This window comes from Melospiza georgiana, chromosome 2, assembly GCF_028018845.1.
Source record: "Melospiza georgiana isolate bMelGeo1 chromosome 2, bMelGeo1.pri, whole genome shotgun sequence".
NCBI lineage: Eukaryota > Metazoa > Chordata > Aves > Passeriformes > Passerellidae > Melospiza > Melospiza georgiana.
The window spans coordinates 5,394,534-5,417,587 of record NC_080431.1 but is presented as its reverse complement, the minus strand read 5'-3'; the positions used below and the strand labels follow the sequence as shown (position 1 = coordinate 5,417,587).

Below are 23,054 nucleotides of genomic sequence, written 5' to 3'. Positions count from 1 at the left end.
TTTCAATGTTGATATTACTACAAACATCCTAAAAAATGCTCCTTGCATGCCCTGCTCTGTTGGTTATCTTCACTGATGAACCACTGCAGCTCTGAAATTTTCATGCCATGTGTTCTCTGGCCACTGTGTAACACCACAATGGACATGACAAATGCTCGGCTTGGAAATCTTTAGATTTTCTACTATTGATCTCCTGGGCTCTCCTGGGTTCATCTTCCTTAGCTCTAGAGGGCCACACTGCACACTTCTGTATGTGAGTCAGTGTTCCCAGGCTCCCTTTACAAATCCCCAGGCATAATTCACCTGACTCAACTGAGGCAGCTACTTCAGGCTGAGAAAACTCTGCCCTGGAGATGACTGCTTCCCTGTGTAGGGTGACAATTAAAGATTAGGTGTCTGCATTTAGTCATTTAAATCCCACCATTTTTGATTTAAAATGTTATTTTCCCGCAATGTTCCCAATGTGGAGCATGACACACGGGTAGGGAAATCTCACACGGTCATAAGTGGAGCCTGCACACAATAACCTGCTGGAGAGTTTTCCCTCTAAAGAGCTGATTTTCTTTTGAGAGCACAGACTTAACCTTTCCCAGCAGAAGAAAATCATCAGTTTGCTCTAATTAATGTGGCTGAACATGTGTACTAAAATGGACTTTCTCCATTTTTCACCCTCATGTTCAATGATTTGACAGAATACTTCACGCTCTTAGGTGCCTATTTCAATCCAAAACACTCTCTAAATAGCACTTGTAGCTAATTGATTTGTCATAATTTACTTCCAGCTTGCTCTCTAATGCTCCAGCACGGTACTTTTTAAATTCTGAACGCAGCATGGGAGGCCCTCCTGGGAGAAAAGCTTCCCTGAGCTCCCTCATGGGGTTTTCAAGCTGCAGTTCACAGATGAAAGAACAGTGGGAAGACAAACACCACCTCCAGCCACGCTAGAGGGGCATGAGGCAGCTGTCACTCCCACACACCTCTTGAGGGACAGCATTTCATCCTTTTGACCAGCACTGACAAGGAGACAGGGTGCTCCCTGAACCTTGTCCCTTTGGGATTCATAATAGGGGTGGCTGCTAGGATCATTCCTCTCCAGCCTATAAAAGGCAGTTTCCTAGAGGGAACAGAGAGGTCATTTTGGGAGCCATCTCACTTTCCCAGTCCCCAGTCAGAGTGTCATCAGGGCAAAGACAGACAGGTTTTATTTTGTCCATACACTCAAGCAAGGTGTCAATAAAAATCAGCTTTGGATCTTTCTCCACTACCAGGAGCTTAAGCCTAGGGATACCTTTCTCCAACAGAAAAAAAATATGCTATTACTTTTAATCCTTCATGTAGCTTCTGCTAAGAAACACAAGATCACTCAGTGTTAGGCATGGAGGAAAAGTTCAGCCTAAGAGAGGAAGCAGACAATGTAAAATGTGCCTGAAGAAAGCTTACCAGCTACACAGATTACTCCAACTTTCCTTCCTGAGCTTTGCTGCTTGCTCTGCTCCTTGAGGTGCCAAGTACACTAAGGATAATGCCAGATCCCTTTGTGGCAAGGGTAATCTACCCTAGACAGAACAACACTGATGATGCCTCATCTGGAGCTGGGTCATCTGCCATCATTGGCAGAAAAGAGTCTTTTCTGGCACCACTGCTTCCAAACAATAGCTCTTGCCAGCAGCTGTGGAATCAAATACGTGCCACAGTTTAACTTCAGCCATTAGAAATGCAAAAGGGATCAACTTTCAAGTGAAGTAACAAGTTAATTTAACAAGGAGGAGACTGTTGCCCTTTGAAGCACTGTTGGTATTATTATGCCAGAGTAATTTTCAGCCACACTTGTTTTCTTGGGGCAAAAATATTTTCTTACTAGAGAATATAAGACTCAGAAAGAAATTCTACAAAAATTGTCTTTCATGGATACATCCTTGAACTACAACAATTTATGTAAGAGATCTTCCACCTGCAGCTCTGCCTTGGCTAGAAGAAAACCCAAGAGCCTCCTTCTGTCTTGTTATGCTCAAGCACACCAAAAAGTACTGAGTCAAAGAATTTTGGCTTTCCTTGGAGAGAAGTTGACAGCTGTTGACCAGCTAAATTGTCTTTAAGTTATTTATACTCAGCTCTCTCTCAGTAGCAACTAAGAAAATGACTGCATCCTTATGCAAGGCATGGTGAACATGTTAATTTGCCATGTCTGAATCCCTGCTTTAGATGTTTAAGGCACTTGGATGGCTTCTCCTGGAAGGAGGCACCTATTGGCAGGGGTATTGTGGAGGATCAATTAGCATTTGATTCCAGCTCACAAGGATGGCACAAAGTGCTTGCACCTTCAGAAACCCTCCTACACTACCACACCTGGGTGAAACCATAATTGCTCCAAGGTAAAAGCCCTTATAAATGCAAATGCTGCTGAAACCAGTATGTCATCCTTAATGGTAGGCTCCTGGTCTCAGACAGCTTTTCAACATCCTAGACACCCATTACACTTCCAAATGGCTCTCCAGGCTTGATAAATCACCCTGAGAAGTTCGAGCAAGAGCTCAGAGTCCTCTGTAACCTTTCAGTGTGCTTAGGCTGGATTTGCACCTGACTGATCAGAAGCAGTGGACCCAAGAAGCAAATCTGCTCCCCAGGAGATGCATCAGGAAGGATTTGCTGCTGGGTTCTCTGCTGCAGAGCTAATGGTCAGTGTTCATGGCTCAGACTGCTTGCAGACTGTGCAGAGATTGGCAGGGAAAATGTGACCAACTCGCTGCTGCCAAGGGGTCTGGAATGGGAAAGGCAGCCAAATGGGAGCACTCGGTCAAATTGCACGGAAAAACATTCTAAAAGCTCTATGAAACAGGGCACAGAGCTCAGCTTTACTGCAAGACATTTTTGCCACTAGAGAAAAAGGAAAGTACTTATTCGACCCCTCCTGGGGCACTAAGTCGCCCATTTTTTACATTTCTTTGCAGCTAAAGCAAAAAGGCAAAAATCTTGTCTTTAACTTTGCTGGTGTCTATGCTTCCAGTAGATGAGGAAGGAAAAGGGGCACCAGGAAATATTCAACTTCTCTCCCTACTCATAGACACTCTACTGCTAACATTATCAGACACCTAAATGATTAATAAAATCAAGAAACCCAAGAACCAATATTAGTGCCATGTGCTGTTGGCAATCCAGATGTCCAAAGACAAAAAAAATGGGTAATTAAATTTATATGTATGTGAATTTTCTATTGCCAGTCATTATTACTGTCATAATTTTATGTGCTGAAGGAGGGGTTACATCTCCTTGATGGAGAAGGTTTATTTCATTAACTCCTTATGTACAAGTAAGAAAATTATAGTAGAGCCTAGAGGAACAGGTGCACCATTAAGCTAAATATTAAAAATACAATTAAACAAATACAGTCCCTGACATACTGCAATATAGCAGAAGAGGAAAATACTATGTAACCACATTTAATTCCTTTAAATCACTTCAATTTTAGATACTTAGCTGTAGCATTTCCTATAGGTTGAGACGCATTTGATTTAAATATCAATGAAAGATGAAATGTTCTTTAAAGGTACACAGGAAGTCACCTAGATGTTAAAAGAGCTTCTCAAGAAATTGATGCATGAGGTTTTTTTATCCAGTTTCATGGAGAATAGGAGAATCTTTACGAGCTTTTCTCTGGTCATAAACAGAGCTTCAGGAAAAGCAAGCAGCTGAATCTATGTCTTTTGGCTAAAGTCAATAAATATAGGCTGTATGGTTGTTGTCTTTTCAAAAACTCTCCTATATATGACTACAGCATTAGCACTAAAAGCTTCTTTATAGGCAATATAATATAATTTCTAACCACACAAAACCACGTCCAGAAGGAGGCATGTGGACTCTTTACTCCCCACCAAATGAATTTTTAGATTCTCCAGAATCTGTAGCATGCATATAGGAATAAAAATATGTCCTGATTGAACAGGACACAGAACTTGAGCAAGACTTTAATGTTCTGATCAAATGGCAGTAGAATTTTAAATGAAAAGTAAAATCTTGAAATGGCAAGAACTGCCCAGACTGACATTTTTACTCTTGTCAGAAGAAGGTTCCTGTGCTCATCAGTCTCTTGTTTTGATAGATAAATGGTCCAAGTAGTGCTCTCCCAGCAGTCCCAAGCAGCATTTGTGACATTCTTAAAGGCAGTTACTTTACTTACCTGCTCTGAGACCACACAGATAAATAATAATACAGCTTATGAAAACTTTTCAAAGTCAATTGCCTTTGCTCTGACACACCTTTTGCTGATGTTACATAACTGCTTTTAAAAGTACAAATGCAGTAAACATCATGCATGGTGAACTGAGATTATAAAAAGACCTATTCCCAATATAAGCCACTGCAATCTATAATACCACTTTTATTAGCAACCTGCAATGCAGCCAGCACATGGAGATGAAGAAGCCTGAATTAACTGCTGTTATTATTGTTCTGATGAACCTCTCATACAGTGGCAGTCAAAAATCCAAATACTTCTTCCTGTTCCAGACTGGAAAATAACTTTGTCATGCCACAGAGTCAAGCAAATGAAGAGCCCCCTGCCACCCATTTCCTAAACGGATGTCTCAGCAATTATTCTGCAGACTTCTGTTAGCACAATGCTGTCACTGATGCAGCCCAGCTTCCTTCTCAGGCATACTTCTCACCCACACAAAAACTCAAGAAAGCACACTCCCAGCAGTTGAAAAAAAGGTCAAAAGCACCTCTTCCCTACAAAAGCACCTACTCTTACATGTGAGCAAAAGAGCCGCAATGGCACCAACTTGTAATTCAAAGACAGCTCAATATCCTCCTTCTGGGTATTCTGTAACAGCTATCATGGCAGTAAAAGATTTTTAATCATATTAGGCTGAAAAAATACATTATTAAGTAACAATCAAACAGTTATCTTAAAACCTATTAAGGCTTACAGACCCTAAGCCTTGATCTGGCAATTGTTCAGCCAGACATAGAAAAATGTGTATAACACCAGCAGTGGCATGGGGCAAGGAGCCCAGGCTGGAATGCATTTATTTTTTCCAGGTGTAAAGGAATTACTGGGGGAAAAGGACTGATAAATAATTGCCTTGTGTTCAAAGCATCTGATAAGCAAACCCCCTTTTCACTGCATTTCATTATGCAAGCAGGAGGGGATGAGAGAAGAAGAAAGGAGGACCTGCTGTGCCCCCAAACACAGTGCTGCTGATAGCAGCTCCCAGAGGCTTCAGCCATTCACTCTTTCAGAAACCCAAACTTCTCAACATCACTTGTCTTTGAAAAGGTTACCTTGAGCAATGTGCAACCATTTGACCATGCTGACACCTGTAGATACTGAGCTTTGTTATTTTCAAGTGGTTCTGCAGCATAACTTTGTGGGGGTCATCACTGGCACTCCACACCACGGCATCCAAGGAACCTTGGATGAAATTAAATAGATGTGATTAAAGTATCCTGCACTCAGACTGAAGGAAGAACAACCAGAAGCTGTTACAGATGATTTGAGCTGGATACTTTCTAGCCTAAATGCATTTTATACCTTAATTCAATCTTTCCATTGCAGGACTACCTGCAGAGCTGACCTGTTCAATATATTTACAAAGCACAAGTGCTGGATTGTCCATTTTACACACTGAAGTCATTCACTCACCAAGCTCTCCTAGTGCATGCTGAAGCATGATTTCCTAGCAGTCACAAAGCAGCAGCAGGGATCCCACCACCCTGCTTGGCACCAACTGCTGGACACTGCAGGGCACATGGGGTCCTGGGCATGCAGGGTGGATGCCAAGGTGGCAAAGAGGTGCCCTGGTACAGAAGAGAGAAATCAGTTCAGAGAGGCAGGAAGGGACCAGCACAGTTGCTTGATTTGTATTGTCCTGCTCTGGCATCCAACAGGGACCTTTCCAAAACAGTTTTGTCACCAGTATCAACTTCTCCCAACTGAGTCACAACCTCTAGCATTTAAACTGATTCATCTGTTTCACAGGCCTGAAGAGGCACATTTTGACACAGCTCTCTAAACTGGGCAGAGGCAAACCAAAAAGGGCAGCCAAGTTCTCTGAGTTGGGCAGATGCAGCTGCTTTCATTCAGGATTACCCACATGGACACCAGCTCCACTGTTCCTGCTGTAGCATCCACACAAAATAGATAATTCCTTCTTGCCGCCCAAATTCAGCACTGCTCACTTCAGGAAAAGTAATTATCTGTTAATCATCACAGAAGTCAGAAGCAAACATAAAAGCAGCAGTTATATAAAAAACCCACAACAACACACCATGTCAGGTACTCATTTATCTAAATTAAAATCTTTATCCGTTTCAATGTAATAAGGAGCATAAACCTACTGATCCCATTAAATACAGCTGAAAAACATCTTACAGCAATGCTTTTCATCATAACAAAAGGTTAATCTAATGATCCTCTGCCATATTTGATGATTATAAGACATAGTCAAATTTTATTTGTGGGGGTTGGTTTGTTGTTGTTTTTGTTATTTTCTATTTCGTAGGTTTTTTCTTAGGCTTGGGGAGGGCAGTTTTGCTTCTTTCTTAAGTGTTGCTCTGCATCTACTTTTCACAAAATACCTTATCTCCAACTGAGGTAAAATAAACCTTCATGGTATTTAAAGGTCTGCAGCATTTTTTCCACGACTAACTGAAAATAATAGGGAAGCAAGGACTTCAGTGCACTGCATTTTTACCTTGAACAACACTACCTCAAATCACAAATTTTCTGAAAGCACCTATTCTGTTTGTTATAGGGTTTTTTTCCAAATTAAAATTTGTATTTGGACTTAGAATAGTTGATGAATTAATGGTTATGTCTTTGCAGTTTTCTTTCATGCAGTGCTGCCTATTTATCTAGTGAATAGAAAATAATGACAGTCAATATTATGGTCAAAGCAGGTCATACTGCAGTAATCAAAGAAAAGGTCTAAGTGTATAATATAATGTTATTTCCCACACCACCAATTCTAAGATTTTAGATAAAGTTTGCTGTATGGCGTAAATTAGTGCCTAATGATTATTTTTTTCATTAGGAGGCATTATCAGAAACAGAGAGAACAAAGAAACTCAAACTCTTTGCAGGTAGAAAATGCTGTGACTGCTTGCCTGGGTCTAAAACAATCCATTTGAATTACCAGAAAAGATAATTTGCAGTAGAGGTCAAGTAAGAGCAGAGCCAGGAACTGCAGCTAATGTTGTTGGAACTTTCCAACCTCAAATCCCACAGCTAAGCAAGTACAAAGAGATGGAGCTTCCATGTAAAAATAAATGCAATTTCTTCAGCACAGCCATTTTTCCTGTTCCAACAGGTGATCCAGCTATCTCTCTTCAGTCTTACTTGAAGCCTTAGATACTCAGGTCGACTGATCAGAGAGAGAATCTTCCTGATTTATGCATATATAACCCCTTGTGTCTTTTTAAGAAAGCCTCTAACCCTTGGGACTAGGAGGGGGATTAATTGCTATATACAAACTAGTCACAACCAAAAGATTGTGAATAAAGAAACAAAGAGGAAAAAGAATCACAGAATGTAATGTCAGCATTTAGTGGCTGAAAATGGGAAAACTTGGAATGAGTTAAAAAACCTCAAGGTATTTTACAGAAGTGGGCACTTGCCTGAATCTGTTCATTGCTCCTTTCCAGAAGAGTTAACATTATAAAGTGCTTCTTTGCTCTTTGAAGCTGAAGAATTTTGAACACTAAGGAAATGTAGTTTTCAGTGATGACTTCTTAAAATAGAAAACACAGAAATGATGGGGGAAAATATGATGCAATATACACATGTATACCTACACCAGGGCAAACAATGTCAGAACCTGCACTGCAGGTCTCACTGCTTATCTACAGTACATTGATGTTAAAATGCTAAAAGCCTTTTTTCATAAATTCCAGTTGCTTCAAAGGTTAAAATTGAAAAAGCATTTTTGAGCAGACAGCTTTGAAGCTATAATTTGGTCTTTCCCTATCTCCTAGTAGAAAAATAGTTTTTCATGCTCTAGTCCATAGGGAAACCCTCCAGCTTCCCAGTGTGACAGTTGGGCTGTAAGCAACCCAGGGAAAGGAATTCAGCATTTCCAGCAGTGCTAAGCATGACTCTGTTCCCATACATAACAAACAAGCCAGATCATGCTGAAGCAAGGCTCACCTTTGATTTTTCCAGGCCTCTTCCAGTCTCTCAAGATCAGCACTTTAACCATTTGCCTCTGTCCTTTACTCTTGCTTTTTACCATGTTATTATGTGAAAGCACATCTTACAATCTTGATCTCTCTCAGAAACGACAGGGGCCACAGAAAGCCTGCAATTGCTGAGACTCCAGCAGAGGTTTTCTGAGCTCTCCTGCAGCAGTTCAGAGCACTGATGTGCTTTCTGTGGATCTGGGCAATTAGACCCAGTCTGTTTAATGCTTCTTTTCACAACCAAACTAATATTTTATGTTATCATGTGCAAGTGCAGTCAAACAGGGGTTTTTTTAACAGTTGTTGTGAAATATATTGAAATACATTGCAAGAGTTTCAAAGAAACATTCTTACCATATAAAAACACAAATTTCATTTTCTCAGCATGCAACTTAAGGAGAAATCAGCTGCTAGAATTATTTCCTCTTCATGTTATGATTACAATCTAACTCTAAAAGTTAGATTTGCACCACCTTCTTTTGAAACTGCATAGGTTTTTCTTACTCAGGAAACGAAGAGCTCAAGTGCTGCCTACAAGAATCCCTAGGATAAAGTTGTACCTAAACTTCTATACAGTGCTGAAGGCTTTCATAGTCAGAAAGTTATGTTTTAAAAGATCTTAGAAAGCCAACATTGATTCTCATAGGAAAAACAATAAATCAATAACAGGAAAACTAAAAACTTTTAAGTACTTCTTTAGTCTAACATTCAAGATTCTTTAGCTGCTTTATCAATGAGAAATTTTGGGGGTCAGCTGGAGCTGGGTGATCTTCTTAGACAATGATCATCTGTACTGAATTCCTGGAACAACTATAAGGTTAGTTTTCATAATTAATTCTGAATCATCTGTTTAAATTTTAAGGAGTCATTCACAATCATCTGCGCTGTGTGTCAAGTGTCACAACTACATCTGAATTATGCAAAGGAAAAAGTTGTGTGTGACAGTCTGTTATTTTCCTATCAGAAATGAAAATGAGTTCACAAAGCATCAGAGAGCTTAAGAGCTGATTTAGTATTCACAACATCTACTACAAGAGACCTGGCACATCCAGGGAGCTTCCTAAGGAGGATAAATCCTTGTTTCTGTGTTTGGACAGTTTGAGACTGTCCTGCTGGACACTGTTGTACCCTAAAAATACACCCAAGGCTGAATGTTTCCAGGAATTCTTCAGCAAGCTTTGATGGCAGCTGACCACAGAGACAGTCATTCTCTGCCAAAATAGGATCTTGGGAGACTCTGCTGGGCTCCCAGTCCTCACCACACATAAGGCATTTCCAGACCAGCTGCCAGTCTGGGCTGGTGGCAGCTGCTCCAGTTTGCCTTCCTCTCATCCCCTCTGCTGCAGACACACACTGAGCCAAGGAAAGCTGCCAGAAATCTCAGAAATCCCAAACACTGCCCTCCACAGCACCATGTGGAAGTGCTGCTTGATGCATCTTAGCTCTGCAAGGAAGTTGCTGTACCTGTGTCACGTCAATGCAGTTCAGCAGCAGTGTGGGATACAGACACATCAAACACTAAGCAGGGGCTGGTTGCTCCAGCAGCCCTCCTCCCCAGCCATTCCTCTTCCTCAAGTGCTCCTCACAGCTCTTGCATGTGGTGTACTCTCCCCAGCTCTCCTCATCACACACTTGATTTCATGCAGGCTGTCCTGGGATGTATTCTGCATAACTTGGTTCCTTTATAAAGAATCACATTGCAGTGCAGTAAGATACTGAAGTAAAGAGAAAGGCATGCTCAAGAGCTGCAGAGTAGTTGGAAATGTGAAAAGGAGGAAAGCTAAAGACCAGTCTGCACTAGAGAAGGTTTGCCAGCATAGCTGCATCCCAGATCTCAAGACACAGATGGTTTAAACAGCCCTGGAACTAATGGGGCTTCTGCCATTAGCATTTATGCCAATTCACTGTGTGAACATAATTCTTCTGGCTAAAATATTCAGTTGTGTCAATGCTAGGATTTAAATCCCTAAAAAAATATAATTAAAACCAACCAAACAAGCAGAAAAAAAAAGCCCAACAACAAAAACTCCACACAACAGGAAAAGCACATGAAAGAAACAAATGAGGACTTTGTGGTTATCATGGAAAGTCTGATCAGTTACCTGCCCGCATTTATGCTCTGGCTCCAGGCAGGAGAAAGCAGGTACAAGAATAGCTCTCTGTATTGTATCACCAGCACTGTGGCACCCCATGCAGAGTATAGCAAAAATCACATCCTGGTTAGTACAGATCTAAGTTTGAAGGCGCAGAATCTGAATTTTAGAAAGGCAGCCACCAATCTAAGTGTACAAGTCATCAAGGTAAGGAAGCCGGGCATCCTCTAGCAGAAAAGCATTGTCTGAAAGAAAAAAAAAACAAACATTCCTCCACAACAAAATCCTGTGCCATGGATGCATCAGTTTGAGAAAGCTTCCCACAAATTCTTCCTGCTTTTCTGGCAGCTTTCCTCCCTGTCTTTCCCATGGAGACAGGACAAAAATAAAAATCTTGAATTCTACTTCCTATAAAAGATTGATGCTCTTAATATTCTTCCCTATTCCAAAATCATCAGCTTTAAGGACTGTTTGTCTGTTTTGCTTGAAGTACTTTTTGGCCAGGGCTACATGAACATCATTTAGGGGAAATAGCCTGAATTGTCTCAGTTAGTCCTGGTAAAGGAAATGTTAGACAAGTGCTGCTTAGGGCAAACCCAATGCAGAGTTTGCATCTGATAGGATTATGCCAGGCCATATGGATAACAAGATCAAGGGGAAATGACCTTCAGTCTCCATGATCAGATGAGGACTAGAACAAAGACAAATGACACAGTGAGAAGAAGTACACAGAAAGACATTGGAAATGTGCAGTGAGACAAATACTATCTAAAGCAGCATCAGTCTCTAAAAACTAGTCAGAGATGAGATGCAAGATGAAGTGAATTTTGCCATCTCTCCTAACTGTAAGTGATCAGCCACAGACTTGTGCTGTTCTTGTGTCACACACAATCCTGCTGCAGATGAGGAGCTCAGGGACGTGCTGCCTTCACTCCTCTTCCAGCAAACTCTTCTGAGGCCAATTCTCCCTCAAAGCTGTCCTGGTGATCACACAGCAGAAAAATTATTCCCCAGCTGTTGGACCAGGGTATAGTCTGAAAATTATGTTTTGTTATGTTATAGATTGAAATAGAGATCTTTTCCAGGCACACATTTGAAAATATTGTTTATTTTGTTACTGAACCTCCTTCTTGTAAAAGAGTTTCAGAGGGAGGTCTGTCAGAGAAGGAGGTTTGGGATTTGCAGCTGCACACAAAGTGTTTTCAGAGGGCTGTCAAAGAACACATGGCCTCAAAGCATAAGGATGAGTGGGAAGTGGGAGAAACAAGGCTGCATTTTATGACTGTTCAAGCAAACTAAAACTGCCTCTCAACCTCCCTGCTCCAGCACTGTCTTGTGATTCCTACAGGGTTCAAGCCCTTACCTGAAAAGGCAGTTTTTTTGGAACATAAGCAAAGCCATTCTGCATTTTCAGCCCCCTGTACAAATTTAATTAATTGCCATGAAAACAAGCCACTCCTGCCTAGTAAGAAACTAGTTGTACAAATCAGATAAAAAAAATGGGTGATTAGTCACTTCTTTGATTCACTACCAATCAAAAAAAAGCAAAAAAAAAAAATTCAAGTAAAAACAAACAGGAACATTGTTTTTTCTTCACTAGGACTAAAGTAAAAATTTTAAACTTTTTCTTAATACAGAAATTTTTTGGTTGAATGGGGCGTTTCAGGCATGTTGGATCCAAACTAAACAAAGGATGAATACCAAAGAATAGGGATGGGAAGTGAATGGCCCACTTATGTTATGAAGGGTTCAAGTTCAGATCCCAGCCCTAAGTCCAAGGGGATATGTGTCTCTAAGGACAGGGTGGTGGCCACACAGTTCCATGAAATTTTGTATTTATCATCATGAATGTGCCATTCTGTTCAGCATGGAGCTCACACTGGGGGATGGGGTGCTCAAACACTATTTCTCACACATGTTTATTTGTTTATTTAAAGAGCTTTGAGCATCAGCAGCAGAAAAGCTGGCAGGAAGCAGCTCCCATGGGAACTCTTGTCCAGGGGATCCTATGGGGTTCTTCAATAACATATACAACACAAGAGACAACTAGCCAGGCCTTTATCCTGAGAGATCTGGATTAGGGGCTCAGATCAGCCTCAAATAAGGGAGGAAACCAAATCCCTTCACCTAACAAAGAAACAAGTCACTGTCATCTGGAGATGACAGAGATCTCTTCTGGAGAACTATGAATAGAAGAATGAAATCTTCTTTCTCCAGCCAAAAATGATCAAATCATAACAGGTTCATTCTGTGACCACCCAAGCAACTGAAGCTGGATTTGGGAGCCATGTGTTACATAAGCAAGTCCATCATCCTGTGTTCTTGCTGCTCCTCCTTCCCTCCTCCCCACACCCCTCAGCTAGATTAAAACAGATGGCAGAGGGACATGAAATAAAGAGCAAACACAGGCAAGTGACTAATTTTCCAAAAGGAGCCAGAAAGCCAAACCCTAACTTCAACGTTAGCAGCAGCAAGGAATGCATAATTACCCTCTGAACATCACATTCCTCCACACAAGCAGATGCAGGGGTTGCTGCAGATAAGATGCCAACGAGCAGGGGAGGGATCCTCCACTCCAGGCAGGCTTGACAGGCAGTCTGGGACTACACTGCAGTCCTAGGCACACGAGCAGAGAACCTGGCAAGGGAATCACAGTGGGAAATGTGAAGGTGATCACACCAAGGAGATGAGGACAGAGCTGCTCCAGTGCTTCCCTTTCACCAGAGAGCACTGCCTGCATTCCTGTCCTGCTGGAGTTGGTGCTTGCATCTCTCCTGTCAGCACCAAGTGGCAGAGGGCAAATCCCCCTTCCCTGGCAGCTCGAGGAAGGCTTCAGACTTTGCATTTCAGCTGCTTCAGTGGAAGCACTGCCTATCTCTGTTGCAATAACATGACAAAGTAGACATGTGAGGTGGTAATTTTCAGAGCTAAGTCTACCAGACTTTGTCTTTTAGCCATTTGGGATTATTTCTGCTGGCAGAATAAATTTAAAGAGACATCCAGAAAATCTAAAGCAAGCATAATCTTTGCTGTGCCTGACACAAAGCATACTGCAGCACATCATTTTGCCAACAGAAGGACTTCTAAGGCTTACACAGCTAAGAAAAGCACCAAAACCAGGTTCAAGGCACTCAAAAGGACTTTCCTTTGCCATTCTGTGAGAAATCAGAGCACCTGTGCTCAGACATGGAGATACCTACTCTCCAGGACTCAGATTTGTTTCCTTCCTGTGTTATATTGGTATTCAGGGCATGCTGCAAAGCCTATTTATTTACCCCTGCTTCTCCTGAGGCGTGCTTGGGAGACAGAATTCCACATTATCTTCAGTTGATATTAGTTCAATTGATTTACCTGTAATTTTGCAGTTATTTGTTGTCTGTGTTTCTAGGACTGTTGTGACCTTTTACAAGTGGAAATTATAAATAACTCCAGTTTGTGGAGACTCCTACAGCAAAAACTAAACAGCTTTTAAGATATTCCTCCAGCTGCCAATACATTTCAGGTCCAAACTGTGCTCAGTCCCATGGACTGGATAGCATCACCCAAACAGGCAATCTTAAGCATTACTTTAGCATGCATATACAAATATTTGCTGACAGATTAAGAGCTGGAAATAGCTCTACCTCTGAGTTAAATGGCAGATATGGGGGGGAAAAAAGAAAAAATAAAATAAGGTTTTAAGCATGAGGAAATGCAGGCTGGGTAAGGAGAGTTGGCAACCTTGTAATTTCTGCTTTGCACTTCAATCTGCTGACAGACATCTACTTTGCATTCCAGGAGAGGCAGGCTTGCTGCAGCAGCCTTCAGCTGGCAAAGAACTTCCTTACAAACCTTGGCCCAGGGATGCACTGTGGCTGCAGGAGCCTTAGGAAGAGTTATTGGCAGGAAATAATTTAAAGGCACCAAGAATGAGGTGAAAGTGTCCCTCTACCCTTCCCCTGCTCTGTTGGGACATGGGAGTTCCAGCTCAAAGTACACATCCCCTATCAGATCCAAGTACAAACTCTTCTTTCTTCAATGAGATTTTTTTTTTAATCCAAAGCAGCCATAGTTCCCTCTACTCACACTTAATATGATAGATGAAGCTAATTGTCATTAGTACATCCTTGGTCAGTATCTAAAGACACAGAGTCACATTAGGAAGGATTTGTACAAGTTTATAAAGCCCCATAAACAATTTTGGATCCAATTGGCTTGCAGGTCAGAGTGGCCAACCTGCTGGCAAGGGAAGTGTTCCCTTTCAAAGCCAGCTGAAGCCTGGTGGAAGGTGGAAATGCAGGAGCTTTCTCTGCCCTGGCACAACTTTGTGTTTATTTACAGCACAAAGGCTGCTATTGCTGCCTATAACAGTTTAAAAATCCTAAATTCAATCCCTGGCTTATTTTGCTGTCTGATTACTCTTACTGTTTTTAATTAAGACACATTTTGCTCATGAACCCACACAGAAAAAAAAAGTAAACACCTTCGCCCACCCCTCCCAGTACCCTCAGAAAACCTGTATGTGAAAGCAGTACTTAAACCCTAATCAGCAAGTTTTCTCCCCACCAGTGCTTAAAGTAATATTTAAAAAAGAGAAAAAAAGAAAAGAACAGGCCCAAAAATCAAGAGCTGTACATTTCTAGCACTTCAGTCTACATTCAGAACCCCAACAGCAGACTGATGATGCCTTTCCCAAAGCTATTCCCAGTCAGGTTTCTCCAGCATTAGGCATTTTTATTTATTTTTCATGTTTTCAAAGGCATAGCAGTACTGTTTTCCAAACCTGGAAGGGCAGACTAGAGCTGTTGAACAAGATCGATTACACTGTTATTTTGTAAATCTTAGTCACAAATGGTGGATTATGGGCTTAATAACACACACACGTGCTCAAGAAAAGCTGAAACACCTGCAACATCCATTTTTCTTGGGTGGCCACCAGACAAACTCAATGCTCACTTTTGTGATAAGGCTGCACAGACATTTTCATCCATGCCTTCTAAACACAATCAGTAAGATGATAAATGTCTGTGTTTACAGACAAGGAAGTATTTACATTCAGGTCACCTTAATATGCCAGATCTGGAAGGGAAGGAAAAAAGATTTGTAGAAGTGGCTAATTCCTCCAAAATAATAATAATATTCCTGTGTCCAAGATAAGAGGCATGCTATCGTGGGTGAACAGCAGCTTCCTTTGTTTACAGAGCTCTAGTTCAACAATCATAAATAATAATAAATAAATAATGATTAAAATACAAGACACCATTTTCACCGGTCTTCAATTCAGGACAGTGTAATGCCATCAAAATTTCAAGTCTTTCCAGAGTTTTGGAACAACAGCTGAGTGTTGAAAAGGTAATAATAAAAAACAACATTTCCATCTGCAGCAAGAATGCCATGGAATTTGAGTTACCAGTGATAAGCTGATAGAGTGATATCAGAGATAGCTGATAGAGAGATATCAGTGATAAGCTCTACAAGAGGGGCACTGAGCTGCCAACTCCACAAAAGTAGCCTTACAAATATCTGGACTGCAGCAACTCTTCTGAAAATAACTGCATGCTTGAAATAGTCACTGCTGAACCCATTCCACAAGAGATAAATCACGCTACTAAGAGAAAGTTTTGTTTATAAAAATAAACAAACCAAGGTTCCAGGGAATTCCTCTTGTTTTACAGTGAATTAGCAGAAGCACTGCAATGAATTTGCTCAAAAATTGACAAGGAAAGGCTAAAGCAGAAGGGCAGAGGCCAGCTCTCCTGCATTCTAATGCAGTCACTGTCTGCAGGATCATCCTTCATACTCCTGAGAGTGGGTTGGTTGCTTGCTGAGGGCAGGAGCCAGCCATAGCAACTGACTGAACTGAGTTCCACTGAAGAAAAAATCCAGAATTAGGTCACTTCTGGCCATTATCAAAAGAGAAAGAAGCAGCAGTCCTTAAATACTGCCAATGCTTCAACTCCACATATTTATAAAACAATCTTTTTAGTTCATGACCACCCAGTAAAGCTGCGCCAGTTAGAAGTGGATCCCCACCTCACTCAACTGGAAAGCCACCAAATTTTGTGACTGGCAGCCCCAGGCAGCACAGCCCTCATGGCTCTGCCTCCACACAGAGGGGCACAATCACTGCCCAGAAATGTGCACATTGCTGCCACTGTGCTTCTCATAAAGAGCCTCCAAATCACAGCAGCACTAAGGAAACCACTTATTCCTACACACCACTCTCACAAATCTACCCATAGTGTCTTCCTTACTCCTCAGTCTCAAACTGAAGAATCTTTCAAAAATTATTAATCAGCTTTCATTAGCTCTAAATTGCTTTTTCCTTGCTTGCAATTAAGGACTAATATCCAAAGAGTTAGAAATTTATAAGGTGATAAACCGTAATGAGTGATTAACCATAGTATGATCCATTGCTGAATATCAACAGATATCTTTGGTTTTTTCCCAATAAACTTGTTTTCTGTATGTATTTGCACAAGCTTGAAAAGGAAGATTTATTTAGCAGAGATTGAGCATTCACCAGATAATAGCATATGTGTCTGTTCTTTCCCCAGAAGGCAGCTAGCTATAGACAAAAATATCTGCAAAACAGAAATTAGTGTGGATTCAGGAGGATTTAAGGTGACGCTGACATGATGAAAGATCTGTTTTCACATGTGTAAAGTACATTTCAAGTTCAGAGAAAGGAACACAGAAAGCACACACATGTTGTGATCAGCTCATGTACAGGACAAGTGCCTGCTAAGCATGTGCAAATATCACCACATAAAATATATTTCCTTTCCTTGTGCTTCCATTCAATTAAATGTTGGTCAATCAGTGCTGAAAACATTCCTGAGCAGTCAGTAGCATATTAAGCACTGGGTTAAAATATCAAACCAAGTGAATGAGTTGAGTCCAAGGTTATAAACAGGAAACAAGATTCTTTTTCAGCCACTCCAGCATAATATCAAAAAGCTTTAGTTATGTTAACGAAACCAAATTTCTGAAAGAAAAAATATTCGCTAATTTCACCTATTTCCCTACTTGTGGCATCCAAAGTAACACAAGTGCAACTCACTCACTACACTCAAAAACCTGTGAAAGATAACCCCACTTAGGTGTTCATCAAGTAGATCTTACACAAGAAATTACAGGTCAACACTCACTAGAGAAGGAAATCTGAGCTTTAGAGCAGAGCTTGTCACTCACAGTAAAAGCTGGAAACTCCAATTCAGCTGCACTCTGCAGGGTACTCAGAAACTCTCCTTGATAAGAACACATCCCCAGAACACAACCAGAACTTATTTCATCAGTATTTCCCTCCATTTTCCTTCCTGCAAAGCCATAGGAGGAGTTAGGCTATTTCCATAAAAAGAGTCATTAACAGAACAAGTAGCCCCCAAGTTTTCTTCAGTTTTCTTTGGCAGAAACCACAGAACAGCAAAACTTGAGGAAAAGTAAAGATGTTCTCAGGACATCTAATATTTCACTTAGCCAATAAGTGAACCATTTGAAGCTTTAAAACCTATTAAGATATTTCATTTTAGAGATGCATAAGAGGAAGATGTAAGACACTTTGATCATACCATTTTTTTCTTCTCCTGTTTGTATGGTGTCACCCCAGGGCATATGGCAATGTTTCACATTTCTATTTCCTTTTCAAAGCTATGTCCCAGTTAAGAAATCCCATGGTTAGCTAATACATGAGGAATGAGTCACTTATTGATAGGGAAAATGAGTTTATATGGGGAAAATAAGCATTATGCCTGCTGCATTAATGTTTTCAACAGTCATTACATTGCTTAGTGGAGCAGACAGCATGACCCTAAAAGAAGTATTAGTGCTTACTTTAGGATGAGGTTGTTCACATTAAACCAGTTTCAGGACTCCTCTACAAAGCATTCAGAATAAGTGCTTCTAGCTGGAAGGGAAGTAAGTATTTTTAGCCACGCAAGGAACCAAGCTGGAGTTTGGAGTCAGAATAATTTGTAACGATAAGTCTGAATTTCTTGTAAGCTTAGGGCCCACAGTCTTTTAAGATGACAATAATCAAGGGTGCATCACATTAATGTTTTTACTTTTCCAACAGGTAACTGCTACAGGTAAAGACCATCTTTAAAACGGAACATGGATTTAATAAACTCAACTGAACAAAACAGTACATCAGAAGAACCTTTCAAATGGGTGACATCCAAGATCCTCATTTCCATTACCCTGTCTGTGCTGGCTCTAATGACAACGGCCATCAATTCTCTCGTGATGACTGCAATAATTGTGACAAGAAAGCTCCACCACCCCGCCAACTATCTCATCTGCTCTCTTGCAGTGACTGACTTCCTTGTGGCAGTGCTGGTGATGCCCTTCAGCATTGTCTACATCGTGAAGGAGGCGTGGATCATGGGCCAGGTGGTGTGTGACATTTGGCTGAGCGTGGACATCACGTGCTGCACTTGTTCCATCCTGCACCTCTCTGCCATTGCTTTGGACCGGTACCGAGCGATCACGGATGCCGTGGAATACGCCCGGAAAAGGACGCCTAAGCACGCTGGCATCATGATAGCAGTTGTATGGATCATATCCATTTTTATCTCCATGCCACCTTTGTTTTGGAGGCACCAGACAACCAGCAGGGAGGACGAATGCATCATCAAACACGACCACATCGTTTTCACCATTTACTCCACGTTCGGCGCCTTCTACATCCCGCTGGCCTTGATCCTGATCCTGTACTACAAGATCTACAAAGCAGCAAAGACATTTCACAGGAGAAGCGTCAGCCGGATCGTGAGGGAGGAGGGCGTGAACGGACAAGTCCTTTTGGATGCAGGTGAAAGAAGCACCAAATCAGCTTCAATGCCCAGCACAACAGAGAAGACCTCAGATCCCCTGGTGAGCTCTGATAAAATCAACATCACCCTACGAAGTCCCAGGTCTGAATCCAAGCACGAGAAGTCCTGGAAAAAACAGAGAATCTCCAGCACGAGAGAGCGAAAGGCAGCGACGACGCTGGGTTTGATCCTGGGGGCATTTGTGATCTGCTGGCTCCCATTTTTTGTAAAAGAAGTAGTTGTTAATACCTGTGACACATGTCACATCTCAGAGGACATGTCTAATTTCCTGGCATGGCTGGGATATATAAACTCCCTTATTAACCCTTTAATCTACACAATCTTTAATGAAGATTTCAAGAAAGCCTTCCAGAAGCTTGTACGGTGCGGGCAATACCTTTAAGAGCTTTTGTTCATATAAGGAGAACACATTCACTGTTTTTTAACCTGTATAAATCTATATAACTGAGATGGCATTTGTTGTATTTAAGGCAAAGCACCAGGACTCTGTATTTGCATTATAATGACTTGTTTTGTATAGGTAATATTGGGAGCATTAATTGCCCAAGTTTTAAAGAGATGGATCATCTGGGATTGGTTTTGCTCTAGAAAAGAGGTAGCTCTGATCTAGTTGGGATTTGCACAGCTGCCTAGCTTGAAGCATAAGGTATTACCTTAAATATGAAGGAAATGTGCACTTGAAGTAGATGAAGAAACAAAACTTTTTTTAAAAGTAACCCTCAGTCATCAATGAAATGTTAAGTAAAACAACACACACATTTTAAACCCTACTGATATAAGATAGAAAATACGCCATGGAATGACCACATGATTTTAACAGTCTGGCACAGGCCTGCAGCATAGAGCCAAGCCATTCTCAGCCAAGGGTAGTAGCTTTAAATATACCTACCATCATCCTAAGTCAGTGAGCTGCAGCCCTGCCTTGTGCCATAGGTGGACTTCCCTGTGTTACACAGCATCCCAGCAGCAGGCAAGGGGCTCTCATGGCTTACCAGTTTCATAGCAAGCCAGTGTTGGGAGCCCTCTGCTATTGCACACCCACAGCAGATGTGAGCATAACCCCAAGGGAAACAGCCAAACATCTGGGGCACCTCCAGTGAGCTGGGTACACGGAGTGCCTGGTGCTCTGAGACACTGCTTGTGAGGGAAAGGGAAGGTTCATAAGGAGCAGCTGGTTCTCCTTGTGGAGATATTAGAAGGGAGAGAAGCAGGAGACAAGGAGACACTCCTTTCTCCATGTCCTCACTCCTGGCCAGGCACAGAGCCTGTGACCTGCAGCACCAACCCAGCCACAGCTCATGCCAGGGCTGAGCACTGCTGCCAGAGGGTGGCTCAGTAAGGTTTGAAGGACTGGGGCTGACAGCTCCAGCTCAGCATGTTCAGCCCTCCATCCTCAGAAGCCTGATGCCCCTGAGCCTCTTCTCAACTGCCCCAAGCACCAGGGCTGTGCTGCCTTCCCAAGCAAGTGAGAAAGCACCACAGTGCTGGCAGCATGGGTCTCTGGAAAAGGCTGTGCAGCACCTTCTGCAGCAGGGGAAGAGGGAGTGGCCTCAGTATGCACTGCACACCTGGGCAGGGAATCCTGTGGAACACTCACTAGAAGCTCACCTCTAAACCCCTCCTTCCTCCAGAGCATCCATCCATATCCCCATTCCCAGCAGTTAACACGGCATCACAGCAACTCCAGCCCACCCTAAGTTACTTAGTCAAATACGACCTCTATGAACAAATCCCTTCCAAGGCCTGAAAGATGGCAGCTTGGCCAATCCTGACCAACATGCTCTAGATGCCAAGCTACGAAGCTGTTAGAGCCACACCAAAGCTCAGGTTTTGCACTTTTCAGGACAAACAGATTCAGGCTGTGTCACTAAGAGCCCAGATTCAAATTCTTTGTCAGACATTCAGTGCTGCCTCACAGGAACAGAGACTTCAAACTCCTTACAGGGATCACAAACCACACTGTCAGCAGCAGCAACCTCCTGCAAAGGTTCTCCACTTTGGCACCTGGGCCACCAGCCTAGGGACACCACAAAGGAACTGAGAAATGACAGCACCATGGTCACCTTTAGTTGGGGAAAGGTGTCACTGGCCCTTGCAATTGTTCTTCCAAGAGACTTTCAGTGGTTTGTATTAGAGAAAAAAGTCACTGTCATTTGTGTCTCCCCCTCTCCTTCCTCTGTATTACAAACTCTGTAGTTTGTAATCATTTTTGCATTTTCCCTGCTGGCTACCAGCTGACACAACAGCTGTCAAAAGGGTTTCCTGCAAGATGACGAGGTTTGAAACCTGAGATACTGAACTAATTTGTTTCTGTCACTTACAACTTACTGTATTCTGCTTTCCCATCGAGGTCCAAATGAAATGCTGTTCAGAATTAGCAGAAACAGAGCATTTGCTGTTGATTTTAACACAGCCAGGGATCTAATGGAAAGCTCCCTTGTCATGCCATGGAGCCCTAGCACAGCTAAATTTTGAAGATACTGGGATGCGACAGAGGGGAATTGGCTCACGCTCAGTGCAAGCCAGCACGCTTTATTACCATTGCAGTCAGAGCACAGCCTCTGCAGCCCCCATGACCTCAGCACTGGCTGCATTATGCTGAGAGAAAAAATTGCTCTCAGCATCAGCTGTGCTCTGCTGTCTCCAGAAAGAGCCAGGAATTTTAGCTTTCCAAAAGGATTAGCAGATTAGCAGGAGGCAGCACAGAAAACCCTACAAAATTGTTCCCTCTTGAAGACCTCTGTTTCCCACATTTCCTGAGTCACAACCCTGGGTGTCTTGGGGGAATCCATTCCTCTCCCCCTGCCTCTCCCTTTATGGCTGCTGGAATACAGACTATATTGTTTATCCTCTTACTAGGAAGATGTTTGACAATATCTTGTGAAATCAAATTGGAAGGAAAAATAGGGGCTGCTTTTCAGGAGAAAAGATACTTCAAATACTAATTTAAATAATAATGGGTGAAGCTGAAAGAAGGAACCATATGTAGATAAACAGAAAATATCTGTCATTTATGCACTGTTAACAGTATTATACTCTGAAACTAATTAAGCTGCTAAACATTTCTCAAGATGCAGGGTGGTTTCTTCTGTACTGTTTTCACTGAGCTGTATCTGGTCACCCCTCAGCACAGCGGTGGGAGAGGCAACTACAAGAAATCTGATCAAACAAGTGGGAAGTTATTCCATTAAAAGCACTTGCGGCTTGTGGACCATCATTTCTTGGTGTCTGACTGCGACTCATCACTCGTTCCCTCACAGAACCCACTGTGCCAAACACTTCCCCACACAGCACCACACAGTATCACTTCATCCTTAGCATTTACCCATGCATGTGATGCATCCAGAAAAAATACAAGAATATACAATATACAATCCCTTTCAAAATGGATAGACATTAAGATGTCTGCAGGATGCTGCTTTCCCTCCCGGTGAAGCACACAGGCTTCCACTGGACCTTAGCACCAGGTTCAAGGAGCACAATTTTAAGCACTGGAGCTACGATTTTTTTTGCAAGTAGCTCTGTGCCCTGTGAGAGTTCAGTCTCAGCAAAGAGAAAAAAAAAGTGTCTGGTTTCCCACCTCCACCAGAAGACTCTGTGTGTGTATTTCAGGGAAAGGGTTTAGATGTCCTCCTGAGTTTGCACAGAGCTTCCTGGGTCCCTGTCACTGCTGCAGCTGCCCTCCCCATTGCTGTTCGCTGCCCACCCATCAGTTTAGATTTCTTCCAACACCCAGAGAACTGGATTTGGAGCACCTGACCCACTCCCACTTCAGCTTTCACAGAGAATTGTTCCTGAAGCAGCAGTGAACGCAACATCCAGCTCAGGTGGATGGTTTTCACAAACAGCAAGCAGTCAGATACACCTCGTGGTGCTGCGCTCATTTCTTTGCCTTTCCTCCCTGCCAGATGCTTTACTGGTGTCCTTTCCTCCTGAGGATGGCACACCCCTACGGGGAGCTTGGGCACTCAAA

The 23,054-nt window shown here is 42.2% G+C and overlaps 1 protein-coding gene across 1 annotated transcript in view; it reads left to right on the top strand.

The window, feature by feature from the left end:
- The window catches only part of HTR1F (5-hydroxytryptamine receptor 1F), a 103,565-nt gene extending 82,025 nt beyond the window's left edge, over window positions 1–21,540 (top strand). The window contains exon 3 of the mRNA XM_058018833.1: window positions 18,322–21,540. Coding sequence (XP_057874816.1) covers window positions 18,360–19,463 — 1,104 coding nt within the window. The 5' untranslated portion in view covers window positions 18,322–18,359 and the 3' untranslated portion in view covers window positions 19,464–21,540. The remainder of the gene's footprint in view (window positions 1–18,321) is intronic.
- Window positions 21,541–23,054: the final 1,514 nt, after the last annotated feature.